Here is a 17,312-nt window from a genome sequence, read left to right on the forward strand (position 1 = left end):
AATGTTTATTTAACATTCAAAGATTTTAAAAATTTAACATTTATTTTATAACACTTTTATTTTTTATTTTTTTTGCACTTTAGCATATAAATGACATTCTGATACTATTTAAAAAATTAAAATCTTCATTAAAGTCATCAGTTTTATTTATTTATATATTTTTTTTTGTTAAATACCTAAAAGGAAAAATTTAAAATATAAAAATATATTTTGGTGGTTGTAAAAGTCCATCAACTCTCCACAAAATCAAATTAAAAAAATATAAAAAATTAAATTCGCAAGTTTTCGTAAAGACTCGGTTATTTTCGTACTATCTCTCTCGGTTCTCTCTCGTTCTCTTTTTAATTTTTTTTTTTTTTTTCGGCGCCATCAAGGTAGCGCCTTCTATCGGCCATTTACAAACTCATAGACAACGCCGCGGCGTCAGGATTTTCTCGACTGCTCAGTGTTGAATCAGCTTTCAAGCTGTAAAAGTGTCAGTTATTTAATCCCTTAAATATTTTTATAATTACTTGTTAACCCCATCAAGTATTTTAAAATAAAAAATAACAATCGAAATATTAAATTAACAATAAATAACAATTAAAACAAATTAATTTCTCTTCAATTTTTATTTTTTTTTATTTTTCATCAATTCCGCCATTTTATTGTTTATAAAAATATAATAAACAAGCTATTTATCTATTAAACAGTGTGTTTAAACAATCAGTGAATAAAGACAAAAAATTAACAACAATATATTGTTGTTTAAATATTTTTTAAAGCTTCCATTAAATTTCTATTTTTTTTTTTTTGTGAGTAAAAATTTGTTTATCATTTGTGAGCATTGTGTTTTGTTATTATTTATAAGCTTTTTTTTTTATCATTTATGTGTTAATTGGCAAAGTGATTTTGTTATAATATTATTGTGAAATAATTATGATAATTATTTGAGTCATTTATTAAAAATAAATAGGTATGCAAAAATAATTTATCAAAAAGACAATTTAAAAAGACATTCAGCATCCAAGAAAATAACACGACAAGGCAATGATACTTAACAATAATAATTTAAAAATATATACAACAATTAAACCTGGTTTATTATTTCGTATTTACCTGTGATATAAAAACATAGGCCGGATAAATTTATATATATATATTTTTTTCTCATTTTAAATTAAATAAATAGAGATTTTTTTTTGATTTGTTTTTTATAATTGCAAAGTGTGTTTAAGTAAATTGAAAAAATTTACTGGATAATTATAATGATACAATGAAAACAAGTGAAATGAAAAAAATTAACAAGGAAAATATACGCAGAAAGGATATGTCTTCTATGATGGTATGTTAAAATTGAGAAAATAATTATTTAAAATCTCGTTAAAATTATTTTTGTTTGTTTTTTTTTATTTTAAAATATTTAATGGTTTTATTAATTATTTTTATACACAATATTGATACATTTAACAGAATAAATATATTTAATAAAACCATTATAAATATTTATGATAATATTAGCAATAAAAAGTAAAAAGCAAAAAAAATTAATAAAAAAAAATCACTACGTTTGATAAAGCAGTTTAGCATGTCATGTTGTAGCCGTAATCAAATATTGATATATGCTAATAATTTTATTGGTATATTTGACCACACACATGCTATACACATAAAATTATTATTATTTTTATATGCTGTGATATAAAATACCTAATAATCTGATAAATTAACGAAGAAAAAATAAAATTTTTACTATTTTTTTTTCCTCTAAAGCAAATAAATGAATAAAAAAAAATAAATAGATATATTATTTATTAAAATTAAATTCTATTTATTAATATTAATTAACATTTATCAATTTAAAAAAAAAATTTAATCTAATTATAATATGATAGATAAAAAAAAAATAGGAAAATATTCTGCTTTTTTACAAATAAATTTTTTCTTTTTGCAATGGTAATTATTATTATCATCAACATATCAACATTCTGATTAATCTCAATTTTTGCTGAATATGTTACACATATATTAACGAAAAAAAAACAAAAATATAAATAAATAAATAACAATGTCTCTACATAGTCGAGCATAATAGTCAGGTATATGTATCGAGAGTACATACGTGTTCATAATAAATTTACCCGTCTACTGTTGGTATGTATTTATATTTTTTTCTATATGCAAAAAAAAAAAATACACATAATACAAAGACGAACATTGCAATATGTGTTGTGCAATATGCATTATTTGCATATACATATATACACACAGATAAATAATTCTGTGTCACTGTAAAATACCAAAAGAAATCTGCTAAATTGTGATAACAAAAAAAAGATATAAAGAAAAAAAAAAAACTAATAATAATAATTACATATGCGGGGTCATATAATGACGCAAAAAAGTGTCAAGTATATAACATGTTTGTTTAACATGTTGAATCGTTTAATAAATGACAAAAAACAAAAAATCAATTATATAAGAAAAAAAAATTTTTCGATATACATTTTTCGAATAGTAATATATTTAAAATGAAAATAGTTAATTGTTGTAATAATATATATAGTTAATTGTTGGAATGACAAGTCTATTTTTATTTAAGAAAATTTTCCATTTTTTTTTTCTATTATTTTTATGGCTGTCAGTTGATGATGTTGACTATTTTTAAATTTGACTGACGAGCCCTTAGCTATACGCGTTAATTAGATACGGATGATTAATGCCAAGGGTGGAGGGTAATAATTTTCAAAAATTATTTTCTTATAGGGTATGTTTCTGGGTAGATATTGTTGTTATTTTTATGTGTTTGTCATTATTTTACAATGCAGGACACATGTATTTATAAAATAATAATCATAAAGAATTTTCTGTATGATGACGTAATTATTTTTTTTTTTTTCTACTTTTATCATTATTCATAGTTCACAAAGTATCACTATAAATTTATGATAAGAATTAATTAATTTTGCAAATATAAGTAGAAAAACAACTGGTCTAATTTATCTTTTTTTTTTTTTTTTTTGTCGATTGATTATCATGACACGAATCTTTCAACTTTATTTCATCTAATCTTTATCAACCCTCGAGTTAAAGCTTTCATTACAACTTGAATGTTTGTCATCTAATTTATTTTATGTTTTTTAAAAGTTTGAGGATACATATATAGAAGTATATTGAAGATTAGGTTTCGTCAATGATCCATATAATTGGAAAAGAATAATAAGATAAAGAATATAATAAAAAAAATTAAATAATGTATGATTTTTTTTTTTCGTTTAATTTTATATTTCGTTAACTTGGTGTGTGTGTGTGGGTTTCGACGGAAATCCTTGTCAGTAAGTTTTTCTTATTTCTTATGGCAAAATGAGAGGCAACTGTGGTGATGGTGGTTTTGGCTTCGGTTGGTCTGCGATCCAGCCACCGATAAATATATACGAGACTCGAAGGAATAAACTGACGGCTAGGCAGCATCTTTCGTTTTTTTTTTTTTTTTATTATTATTTTTCATCTTATTTATTTATTTTTTCTTGGTATTTGCCTTCTCTTGCACATATACTTGCTAGTATATTTTACACACTTGTATAAAATATATATTCTACTACATTCAAAACTCAACCGTGACGACGTGGCAGACCGGTATTACTACCTTTTTTTTACTTTTTTTTTTTCTCATTTGATTTTTATATATATATTTTTTACTTCTTTTACTTTGCCGACTTGGTTTTTTTTTTTCGCTCATTTTTTATCATATAATGTTACTTCTCTTTAAGACTTATCATTATTATCGTCATCAAGATTTTTCTAAGAATATCTTGTTATTAATTTTGAATAAACGAGTTTTTGTTTTAGCGAAATTAATCATGTTGTTGTTGTTGAGTCATACAACAGCGTTATTGTCATTTTTCAAATGCCTGTTTTATAATAATGAGATTAATCTTTAGAGTATATTTTTTTTTAATAATTATTTTATAAAACACACGAGGTTTAAAAGTTGAAATAAAAAAAGCTCTAGAAATCGAAAAAAAAAAAATAGTAAATTATGTTGAATTCGAAATATTGTTGATATTTTTTTTTTTGAATAAGCCACTGTTTTAACTAATTCAATGAACAAAAAAATAGTTGAAAATTTCTATTTGCAAACGTGAAAATGAATTTTGAATTTTATCATTTTTGCCTGCAGGAAAAGTCAGCACGTAATGGCATATATCACGAACCGTGGTGGCGAAAAAAAATGAAAAATTCATAATTCGTTCCAATGTTTGCAAATAGACTTTTTCGACTAATTTTTTTTTCATCTGGTTAGTTTAAACAATGACTTATTTATGCGATTAGCTTCAATAATCAATTTTTAAAAATAACAATAAATAATCAACAATTAAAAATCAACGAAAATGTCTATTTGAAAATGTCCAAAAAATAAGGTAAATTATTTATCAGTAATTATTGATTATTTGTTGTTATTTTTGATCATTAATTATTAAAATTTATCACACAAATAAGTCGATATATTAATTAACCAAATGCAAAAAAAAAATTAGTCACAAATGTCAATCTGTAAACGGGGTATCAAATTATCAATTAAATTTTTTTTGCCTGTCAATGAGACAGTTCGTGTGGAGAATTTTTTATCTGCATTCTTTTTATTTAAAAAAATAACTGACTATATTTTTTATCCTTTACGGAAGTTATTTGTTGGATATTTTAATGTCAATTGAAACAATTTTTTTTATCATACAAAGTTTTATAAATACAGTAAACAATTTCGTTTGATATATATTTTTTTTCTTTCAATTGATATCGAAATTGAGTGACGTGTTGACGAAATTCCTTTGTAATGATGATTGCTTTCTCAACGATGATGAAAATATATTGTCTGATAGAAAAAGAAAAAAAAATATCTTTCCAATTCAACCATCAATAAATCTATATATATCTAGAACACTCTTGATTATATTTTTTATTTTTTTGCCTTCACCTTACTTTTCACTCATTTTTTATTTTTTTACTATTTTTATCTCATCTTGTTTCTTGCTTCATTTTCTTGTTCACTTTGTGATCGTAAAATGTGTTTGCCTCTGGGAAAATAGTGAGATGAAGAAAATAAAAAGAAAAAAAAAAAAAAAAACTTGTAAAAGTAAAAAATGAGTGAAACTTGTTTTCCACATCTTTTGTGTCTGTGAAAAAAAAATATTCATTCTTTCGTTTTACTTTGTTTCAACGTTACAGACGCGTACTTTTATCATTGTCGTTTTTTTTTTTTTTTTTATTTGCAAACTACTAGTATTGTGTATAAAATAAAATATAATTTATAGGGTTTGTATGTATCTGTATTGTTGAGAAAGCCAAGTTGTCCCAGAGGGGTCGATGTTTAAACCACCTTACCACAATACAAATGTTTTGTTGTAAAACGTGAACTTGGACACTCTTTTAAACTCAATGAAAATGAACAAAAAAAAACCATTTTAAAAAAATATCTTACATAGTGTTTATATTATTTTCAAGTATTTAATATTAAAAATATTTTTTCATAAAGAGAAAATATTTTTAAAAAAATTCCAAGATTTATTATGTTAAAATGATACAGGCCATTATAACCTCATCATTTTATATTTTTTATATTCATATTATTTTTTTAAATAATAATAAAAAGTAGTCAGTTTTATTCATCTGAATATAAGCTGGTAAATTACATTGAACCACAGGCAAGTTTAATAATAATTTGTTTCCATAATCGGTGACCGCTTGGCAAATTTAATTATCCATTTTTTTTTATTATTTTTTTTATATATATTCTCCTGATTTTGATTTAATAATTTTAATAATACTTCAAGTAAAACTATTTAATATACAATATGTACATTTAAATTATTATTATATAGAAAAAAAATTTATTCAAGTTTATATTGTGTTCAACACACACACGCACACGCAACCTGTATTAATCAAATGACTTTTGAGATTATCAGTTTGATAGCAGGTTGACAAGTCACTAAAAAATCATGGCAAGTCATTGAGAGAAAAAAAAATATATATAAAAAAAAAGAAACAAGAAATCTTTATTAATATGTTTAGGAACAAGTTTAATCGTCTGAAGAACAGGTTCTTTTTTTTTTGGTCTATTGTATCATAGTCATCATTATCATCTAGGATATGATTCAATTCCCCTCGTCTTAAACTGATCCATCATCATCATCATTCGGCCTATTCTATTCAATTTTTTTTCTTTTTTTATCTCCATTCTTCAAAGAAAACAATTTTATTATTCACATAATAATAATAACAAGTTTGATAAGTGGTTATAACAAAAAGAAAAAAAAAAATTCTGAATTGTTAAAAAGTACAAGTTATGTAACACGTGTTTAAGCACAAAAAATTATTTTTTAATACTCGTTTATTAATTATTAAGGTCAATAGTTATACTTTGAAAAAGAAAAGGAAAAAAAATTGATAAAAAATTCAATAAATCGTCACTTTAGAATCATAAAGACGTATTATTTTATTTTTTTTTTGAAAAATTTCGATTTTTTAATAACAAAAAAGCTTATCTATAAATTCATATGGCAATATGTTTTTCCGGTTTTTTTAAAAAAAAAAAATTAACAGTAACATAGGGGTATTAGCTAAAATAATAAAGGCGTAACTCCGGTACTTGTGTATATTTTTTTATTTTGCAGTAAATTATTTTTCGGTGATAAAAAAAGGTGTACGACCCTCTCACTTACCCCTTGTGTTATTAACATTTTTAAAAATAATTAAATATCATTTGAAGATTGCACAAGTGATAAAGATATACCTCTTTTTTTTTATTACTGCAAAATAATTTAGTAGAAATAAAAAGGTGCAAGTATCAAAGTTCCATACAATCAATTTTTTTCTTAATTAATATTTTTGATATAGAATTATAAATTTTTCCACATAAAAAAAAAAAAAATAATACTTAATTATCTTGAATTTCAATTAAATTAAAAAAATCACTACTGACCTCCTGGTGATCCTGATGCAAAGCATTGAAATTTATATGAACAAAAATTCCTGAAATTAAACTGATTATATCCCTGTTTGAATTTAAATAGTCAATCGGCAATTTGGTTCACGAGATCATGCATTTCAATCAAACCCGACATTTATTTTAATTAATACATATGAATAAAATAAAAATTAATTATTGCGCTATCAGTTATTTTAGTTTGTATAAAAAAAAATAATCATAATAAAAATGGGTTGGGATTATTAAACAACGATGTCATTAATGATAACCAAGTCATTGTCAGAATTAAATATTTGCAAGAAAAATATATTATCACTAATCAAGAAAAAAAAAAAAATAAAAAAAATATACACACCCTGTTTCGTGATAACGCGTATAATGCGTGACCCATTATTCGTAACATGCGACTTATGATAAAAATCATATATCCAGACTTGTTTACATTTTATACGTGACAGATTTTTTTTTTTTTTTTAACTTTCGCGAAAAATAAATATTTGTTAAAGTATGTATTGCTGTATAACGAGGGTATGAAATAAGGCTATACTTATATTTCAACGACGAGTTTTACACATCAGTTCATTTATTTTTTTTTTTCAGACATTACGTGGCTTTTTGTGTTAAACTATGACTCAATGTTTTTCCAAGTTTATTCAGTATAACTGACCTTTTTTTTTTATTATTTGGGAAAAGCAGTGGTATTTTTTTCAAGTAATAATAATAAATAGCCACGTATTTTATACGTCAAATTTTCATAAAATAATATATATATTTTTTTTTCATTTCGGTAAAGTCGTTTTAGTCGACCTTGATATATATAAATCCAATTCATTTATGATTTACGATTTATTTATACATATTTTTTTTTTACAGTTATGTTTATTATTTTTTTAAATTTATTTAAATGCAAGTCAACGCAATTATCACAATTTTCTTGATATGATTACAAGCCCTCGTTGCTGTTGTTGTTTTTTTATTTTTAACCCGGGAGAGTATTTAACACTATATACAATTTTTCTTATTTTATTTATATATTTTATTTTCAATCCCCTTGGTTACGATGGTCACCCCTTTTGCTTTGTCCACAAACCCATATACAGTTATATATATGTACTGCTGTTAAAATATATAGTTAGAATACCTAAACTCGGCGCCACTAGAATTCTTGGGTCTTGGGTCATTAATTCTTTTCTTTAGCCATGATGTCCATGTGGATGATAGTGGTTGTGTGTGTTGGTCTCTGATCCCCAGGGTTAGACTATCGTTAATCCATGCTTTTTATTCCAAGAAAAAACGAACAAAAATAAATATATATACCAAAAAAGAAAAACCTTCCAAAGGACTTTGCTTTATTTATTAGATGTCAAATTTTTTTTTCTTTTTTTCTAACGTAAAATAGTATATTATAAAAAATAATATAAATAATATATTTGGTATGATGATGATGATGAAATTAATATTTACCCAGATATCTATATATGTAAAGTAATAACAATTTTGTACTCATTTTGAAAAGACATATCAGATGAATCTGTTAATATTTATGTGTTTATTTATCTGATATTTGTGTTGATATAAAAGACAATTAGAGATATATAAAATATATAAAAATATAGTCCACTGACCCTCTTGAAAGTGACGTGTGTCATTATCATGTGTAAAAATAAATAATAAATATTAAAAGTAAATAATAAAAATAGATATTTTAATGAATAAAAAAAATAGTATATAATGATCTCTTGAAATAATTTATATAGTCTTGTGAAGATTTATCTAAAGTTGTTTCAAACGAATTTATATATAGATATATATTTGGGTCATCAGACCTCAATTGGACATTATTTGTTTATATGGATAGATAATAGAAAAGGATAGTTTATTGTATACACAACAACAACAGCCAGCAACAAACGACAACCATGACGATTACTAACAGTACAAATAATTGTTACGTATGCGTCGTTGGCTCGTTGAAATCGTTCAAACATCAAGTGGACTTGAAAAGTGATTGCCGTAGATACTATTTACTCACACTCTATTTACATCAAATATGTATATATGTGAATTTTGTGTTGTATTAATGGACACTCTCTTGATAATATAAAACACTCGTATATTTAAATATATATATACGTTTGTTTTATATATACTTGTTGTCATGATATAAATTAATAATCAATTTGAAGTTGATTTTATTGAAATTTATTTTATATCCGTTAAGTAACTTTATATTTATACAAATAATTATTGATATTTATTTAAGTGGAATTTTATTTTTAATATTTATTTTTATATACGCATTTTAATAGCAATATATATCAATGATTTTTTTTGTTATTGATATTTAATTTTGAAATTATTTGAAATACTTTTTTTGTTTGTAAATTTAGTTGGTCAATTTTTTGATTAACACTCGTGGATTTTGAAGAAAAATAATAATAAATTAGCTAGTAGCAAAGAGAGTACTAGTGGTAAAAAAAAAAAAAAAAAATAGTTTTTTTTTTTAGAAAAGAAATTATTCATTTGTAAATGTCAAAGGTGTAGTTCATTTAAAAATTTAACAAAGTTAGAGCAAGTGGTTAAAGTGACTTATTTTCTGGTTTTCTCTTAAAGAAAAAAATAAAATAAATAAAAAATTATTTCTCTGTAAATTTATATTAAATTTTAAAGAATAATATTCAACAAGGATTTATAAAGAAACTACCATAAATACATAAATCCTTTTCAAAAAAAAAAAAAAATGTTCACAACATAAAAAATTTGTAAATAATTAATTTTAGATAATTAAAAATAGCGTTATTATCGTTAAATATTAAAATTTCCATCAATTTAAATAATAGGCTTTTGTTATTTCCTGCGGGTTATTTTAATAAATAATTTACTACCAGCCATTTATTATTAATTAATAAAAAATCAAAATAAAGTTATATAAATAAATTTGTTAGGTATAATTTAGTATATATACGGTCATTGGTCTTGAGCATCGATTCAAATGTCCTGCTTGAAGTATAAACCCACCCACGAAATTGTGAAAATGATGGTTTTAAAAATTTCATCGAAAATAGAGGGTGAGTTATTATATATATAGTGAAGTATGACAATAAGGTCCGGACCACTCGAGCTCGTTAATAATAGGACAACGTGGAGTGAAAACATTTGAGAGCACTACTACTAGCAGCAGCAGCAGTAACATCAATATAATACCGTCAGATCGATCGGAAGCACAAGGATAGGAACAATGAACGGGAATGCATTACACGCTTACCGCCTCTCTTTCAACATAAATCGGCAATGCATCCTCGTGATGCTGCTACTGCTGTTGATGCTTTCTCTCTGTGTACACTCTAATCGTGCAACAAATTTTCAGCTTCACCACCATCATCATCATCATCATCATATATCATTCAAAAAAAAAAATTATAACAATAATATACAAAATTATTATTTAACTACATATATTTTCATGTCCTAAAAATTATAAATTTTTGAAATATGATGTATAAATTTTTTGGTATAATTAAATACTAAATTAAAATGTTGGAATTTGTATTTTATATATTCTACAGATATATATAGTTTTATCTTTCTTTATCTCGTTATGCATATAGTAAAATATATTTTCAACTGAATATATATTCACTATAGCGAAAAAGGCTATTAATAAAATTTCATTTTACTCTAGTACAGAACAATTGAGATTTATACAGTATCCCTATCAAAATTTTAGCTTATAAATTTTCACTCGGTTTATAAATTAAAATATTTCTATGTGTTAGTGTTATTGTATTCATGTGCGTGTCACCATGAAGATGATAATGTAGTATATAGTTGTGGATAATGTTGGGATAGGGTAGTTGTATCACTTGATTTTATAAAATTATGTTTCTCTTTGTTGTCATTGGAGCTTATGTTTTGATACTTTTTTTAACTTGACAATTTTCATTATAAAAATGGGGTTATTAATTTTTTGATTATATTATTTTTATATAAATAGTAAATTTTATAAATTAAATATTAAAAATTTCATGTCATTGTGATTGACACAGCAAAAAAAAAATGCTCAGTTGACAATTTTCTTTTTTTTTTTTTAGCTAAAAGTTTTTGAATTAAATGAAAGTTTCTTTGAAAAATTAATGTAATAATTTGATTATATGAATTTTAAGCAAACAATTAAAATAATATTTTTTTTTTTTTGATGATGCAAAATTGATAATAGAATTGGAGATATATAAATTTTGTGTAACACGTTAATATGTAGATTGTCGACAAGAAAGAAAGATAGAAAATCGAAATGTATGACTTGGCATCTAGACAGTATGTTGTTATAGATGGTCACGCCTTAAACCGACCTTCTGCCATTGGATAATTTATCAAAAGATTAGAGTGCCTGCCGCAAGCTACACTCCTGTAATTACTGACTGTAACAATGTATTCAAATTTATGAAACGTCTTTCCTTTGCCACGCGAACTTGCGTTTCTATTATCACTTTTTTTTCCCATTTATTTTTTTACAAAATTGAACGTTTAATTAAATTTAAAAAAAAAAAACCATCATCATATACTTTTTGATTAACAAATATTCAAGTTTTTTATTATTACTATTTTCATATATATATATACACATCGAGTTGGCGGATAAAACATGAAAAAATGTAAAATTGCAATCAAATTTTAATATCAAAGTTTTTATTTATTTATTTATTTTTATATGAAAAATCCATGAACTCGTTGAAAAACCTGTTGGCAAACATTTCACACAATGTACCCATGTCTATATTGTGGAAAAAGGTACCAAAAGAATGGCCCAATGGTTTGTGATTATATGCACCAATGCGAAAATGAAATTGGATTCAGTTTGCGTCGACTCACTGTGTGTGTATATCGCACTCAATAATTTTATTTATTTATTTTTATTTTATCAATTTATTTTATATTTAAATATTATTTTAAAGGTTTTTTTTTTTTTATAATTGCCAATGGCTATATGGTTCAAATGCAATTGTTGAAAAAAAAATATTCAAATTAAAAAAAAAAAAGTTACTACAGTTGATTGAGTGATTGTTTTTTTTTTGTTTTTCGTGAAAAAAATTTGCAATCTGTTAAAAATAAAAACAAACAGAGAAAAAGATTAAATATCAGTAGAGAAAAAAAGTATAATCTACGATGACGAAAACTGGCTTTATCGTGAATTTTTGGATTACCTGTGAATGAGAGTGCCAAAGGCCCACAAATACTTCTGTTGCTGAAGAAGAGTTTTCCTCTTTTCCCGTATTTCTTATCCGTGTTTTTTTTTTTTTTTTCTTTTTTAACTTTTGTATCGTCTTTATCGCCACTTTATCTCTAGGTAGCATACTATCTCACTCATTGTTTCGTGTGTAGAATAAGGGTTTGTGTATACAGCTCCCTTGCTACCTCATAGTGCCACTTTCCTCGTGAAAAAAAAAATATAACGAAAATACAGAAAGAATGAAACGACTGATGGTAGAAAGTAAGATAAAGCGATATATATAAAAAAATATAAAAAAAAAAACCACTAGAGTTGAGAGATAGAAAGACGAAAAATTTTCAACGCACAGATGCTTCGTGCCAGATCTCCCTCGAATACATTTTCTTTTTGTTTCTTGCTATTTTACGTTTTTTTTTTTTTTTTTTAAACTTTTTTTTGATTCCATCCAATTCTTTTTCTCTTTCTCATTTACTCAATGTCATTCTTTTCTCATCTATATGGGCTCTTGAAATGTTTATTTTTATTTTAAAAAAAAAAATTTTTTTTTTCCCCATCTAGCAAGCTTTTGCAATCTAGAAAATTAAAGATCTACATCCTGTTTGTGTTATTTTTCCAATTTTTTATTCTCCATGATTTTATTTTTTAATTATCTTTTATTGAGTAAATATACCATATAACTAAAAGAGCGAATTAATCATAACCTAGTTTCCGTATTTCATTATTTATTTATTGTTAAAAAAATAATGAGTTCACGTTTTATCTTGAGAGTAGAAAAAGGGAGGAAAAAAAAAAATAAAAAGTTTGTGCTTTTACCATAGTATAATAGAAGAATGTAAAAAAGTCTAGTCGTCAATTTCTTTAGTCTCAAAAATTTTCTCAAAGCACGTAGCAGTGTCGATTTTAAAATCGATTTAATGTATACCTATATATATATTGAAAGCAATACAACTATGTACTATATATAAACTCACTTGCCATATTTATGTGTATACATAGATATATCTTGAAAAAAATATATATTGCAATGTGCATGTGATGTTCTGAATAAACGATATATAGTGCTGGAAATGGGTGGATATAGGAAAATAATATATAGCCCGGTGTGGTCTGCAACCAAAGAAGAAGAAGATACTGTACATTGCCCTCATGCAAGTATATTTTTTTTTCAAAAACGGAGCCAGCCAGTCAGCCACCAAACTAAAATGTGCGCATGGCTGATGCTGCTGCTTTGCTAATATTTTTATTATTATTTTTTACTCTTATACTCTTTTTTATATCCTTTCGTTTTAACCTCAGCATTGCATCTTTTTTTTTTTTTACTCTTTCAAACATAGCCTATCTATTTATCCATCTATCTAACCCTCTCTCTTTCTTTTTCTCTTTGTTTTTTTGCTCTTGATGCTTGATTCCTACATACCCATTTTAGTCTATATATAAAACTTGAGATTTAAGAATCTCAGAAAGAGTTATAAGCATGAGTTGAAGCTCTGTGGTCCAGTTGCAATACCCCCTTAAGTCAGTCTACTTATTTTCTTTTTTTTTTGTCGTTTTTTGCTTGGTTGGCTGGCCTGAATCCCTATAAACGATTCGTCATTCAGTAAATCCCTGCTTTTCGTACTTTCAAACATTCTACAACTATTTTATATATCATGATAAAATAGCAGGGTTTTATTTATTTTTTTTCAATGCTTGTGTTCTCTTCTATACTCATCAATAATAATATATTATATTGAAACATGATTTTGGAACACTTTCAACATGGTCATTTTAGAAAAATTATATAATCTATCTTTGCATTGTCCTAGTTTCTTTTTTTTTTTTTTTTCATTGATAAATCATTGTAATTCAGTTGAATTATTATTATAAATTTTATAAACAGCTATGAAAAATATTTGAAAATAATGATATCTATCAAAAAATTTGATAAGCTTTGTTGTCAAATTGTTCAATTTTTTGTATACATGAAAAATAAATTCAAGAAATATAACTGTTACTATATCATGAATCATAAAAATATAAAAAATTTATTTGAAATAGCGATTTACTATATAATATGCTTCATCATTTTATATATATGTAATTCGTATGTATTTCCATGTAAATTTCAGTAGCTCCATATACTCCAAAGTCTTCTATTCAACATCAATGAATACGAAAGATGAATTATTGCAAATGATCGAATATATATATACGAAGCTGAACACGTTAGTAAATATATATATAAAATTTTTTTTAGATAGTAGTAGTGATAGTTGGTATAGTCTTGGATATAACTTTGCTTCTCATTTTCTTTTGAAAAGCTTGGTTTAAAAAAAAAAAAAACAAATAAAAACTTGAATATCGTCATCTTATCGATCCACATGCAGAGTTGCATATGTGTGTTGGTTTCTGTGTGTGGATTCAAGAATAAGTAGTTTGAGGGAAGTTGAAAAGGGGCTCATCATATATACATAGATGCATATGGTAGCTGGGGGATGATGATGATGATGCATTTGAGAGAACGTTGATAAGAAGTAGTGGTAACTGCTTTTGTTCATAAATTACTATATTATACATTATTTAATCTACGATGAATTCAATGATCATCAAATTATGACATATGAAAAATTCTGAAAAATAGTTAATTATTAATCTTGGTATTTATATTTTTATTTATGCTTATTTAAATCTTTTTTTTTTTTTATTACTTTGAATGAACCAATTTCAATTTATTCAATGCTTTATTTATAAACCCATTCAATCACTTAAGTGGATTTAACACTTTGTGGTTAAATAAAAATAAAAAACACGAAGCATCTTTATGTCTCGAGTCGTTTGAATGACAATTTTTTTTTCTCTTTTTTTTATCGTTGATGGTACTTTCAATATGATGTATTTACAACAGGGTGTTTCTGTGTTGGCATGTCGGGTTAGGGAGCATATCTATAGAGGTATTCAATGCTATGGGGGAAAGTCTTCTTGTCAAAATAAAAATATGTTAAAAAAAAAAAAATATATTACAAATGTGTACAATAGAAGGAAGAATAAAATAAAAAAATAAAAATGATAATAATGATATGTAAATATAATTATCATATGTAAGAATCGTATATATATTTTTTTTGAGTGATTTTTCATGCGGACCTGCTGGTGTATGCTACAACAGTGGTATAAAAATAAAAAAAAAAATATAAAATGTAAAAAAAAAATAGGGTGAAAAAGCGTATGCACCCGCCATCATCATTTTTTTTCTCCCCGATTTTGTTTCGTTTCGTTGAGCGCGTGCTTTTGCTGCTGCTGCTTGGAAATGCTTTATACAACTAAACACAATTTTTTTCTTGATTTTATAACGAATCACGCTTGGATGATTGGCAAAGGACTCAAAAAGACCAAACGTCTATTCTGTATTTACTTTTTTTTTAATTGTTACTATTTTTATAACAAGTCAAATGTAAATTTTCTCTTTTTATTTCTATCGATTTATACTGTAAATTATGAAATTTAAAAACAAACGAAAATTATTAATTTAATGATAATAAAATGTGTTGAATAATTAAAGTTTAATTAACGGATTTAATTTATACTATATGAATAAAATTGGTAAAGTTAGTAGTTGTTTTTTTTTTTTTTTTTTTAATTGAATTAAATTAAGTGCGAGGCTTTTATGTTTGTGGTACAGTGTAAACGAGACTTTAACAAATCACGTGTAACCGCGTCAGAGTTCAAAGGGCCAAAGTTAGGTTAAAGTGCAAACTTCGGACAGTTCAAAAGTCCTTGAATCAAAATGCAGTCTTTGCTGAATTGCACTCTAGTTTTTTTTATCTCTATTTTACATATATCTTGATGCTTTTATCATCATTTTCAAATTCAAACTTTATCCTATCGTTGAAATTAATTAACTTGAATTACACAAAAAAAAAGAATGATATTAAAATTAACTTGGCTTTGAATTTTACAAATTAATACATTTTTAAATTGAGATTTTCTTTGCCTTTTTTTACTTGCTGCTTTTTTTTTTTATTATAAATTTTAAAACATGCTTGAAAATAAATAAAAAAAAATGTTTTAATCCACTTGACAAAAATATATATATTAATCTCTGTGATGGTTCTTTTTAAATCCGTAAAATAGTGATAAAAATAAAATACAAAAAAAAAGGGAATACAATTGTCTTGTATAAGTGGCGTTTCAACGCTTTAATTTGAGCACATAGAATAGTATAAAATTGCGTTTGGTGTAGAGATGTGGATCGTTGAAAGCTGAAGATAATCGGCTTATACTGGCCGTCCAAGTTCTACATCGTTGTCCACTTTCTATATAATATTATGGTGTTATGTATTTTGATATTTATTATGAGTTAACTGCTCAACTCTCATATACAAATATTAACAATGAAAAAAAAAAAATTAATATTAAACAAAATTTAATCACTTTAAGCTATGTGTTCATTTGAATAATTATTTAGGGGTTTGACACAATGCCTTTTAAATATCAAAATTTATTTTTATCTATCTACAAATTGGCATATTTTATAAACTAAATCACAGATTTTCTCTATTGTCATACAAAAAAAAATCCAGATACACCAAAGCGTATATATTTTTTTTCTTCTCACACACAATAATATTTTTTTTTTATTAGCACCCTTTGTTGTTGGCATACTTGTGTTATCTTTTCGCTAACAATTTATTTATTATACATTCTCGCAATGGTGGCAGGTATCAGACTACATACAAATTCTCTCTAATCTCTTAAAATTTTATACATATATATATATTTAGCTCTTTGTTCTCAAAACTAAATAATAAAAATTTTATCTAATCTTATCTCGAGCCTCTTTGTCTAACTACTGTAATAGCAATTTGTTATTTTTAAAATTTTAATAATTGATTAAATAATTATGTTAAATAAAATTAAGATGGAGATTTGATGATTGGTGAGTAAGTGATTAGTATCGTCAGTGGCAATTAACACGTTAACACTGCTGTTTGTGTCGAGTCGATTAAACGCAACTACACAACGGTGTGCTATTATCGATTTACCTTTGGCCTTACATTCAAACTTGTGGATAGTTATAGACTCATCCTCTAGCTATTATATATGTAGAATAATTTCAATCCTCTGTAACTCAATAATATT

General features: G+C 24.8%; 1 protein-coding gene across 4 annotated transcripts in view; it reads left to right on the plus strand.

Moving 5' to 3' along the window:
* LOC122857227 (insulin-like growth factor-binding protein complex acid labile subunit) overlaps nt 1-17,312 on the plus strand; it is a 90,024-nt gene that overhangs the window by 34,322 nt on the left and 38,390 nt on the right. Inside the window, exon 1 of one of the 4 annotated variants that reach the window (XM_044159289.1) lies at nt 394-1,324. The exons of 2 other annotated variants lie outside the window; for them this stretch is intronic. In XM_044159289.1, coding sequence (XP_044015224.1) covers nt 1,256-1,324 — 69 coding nt within the window. In that variant the 5' untranslated portion in view covers nt 394-1,255. Of the gene's footprint in view, nt 1-393; nt 1,325-17,312 lie in introns of those variants that run through there. One more of the 4 variants, XM_044159290.1, reaches the window with a different exon arrangement.

The sequence above is a fragment of the Aphidius gifuensis genome, linkage group LG5 (genome assembly GCF_014905175.1).
Source record: "Aphidius gifuensis isolate YNYX2018 linkage group LG5, ASM1490517v1, whole genome shotgun sequence".
Lineage (NCBI taxonomy): Eukaryota > Metazoa > Arthropoda > Insecta > Hymenoptera > Braconidae > Aphidius > Aphidius gifuensis.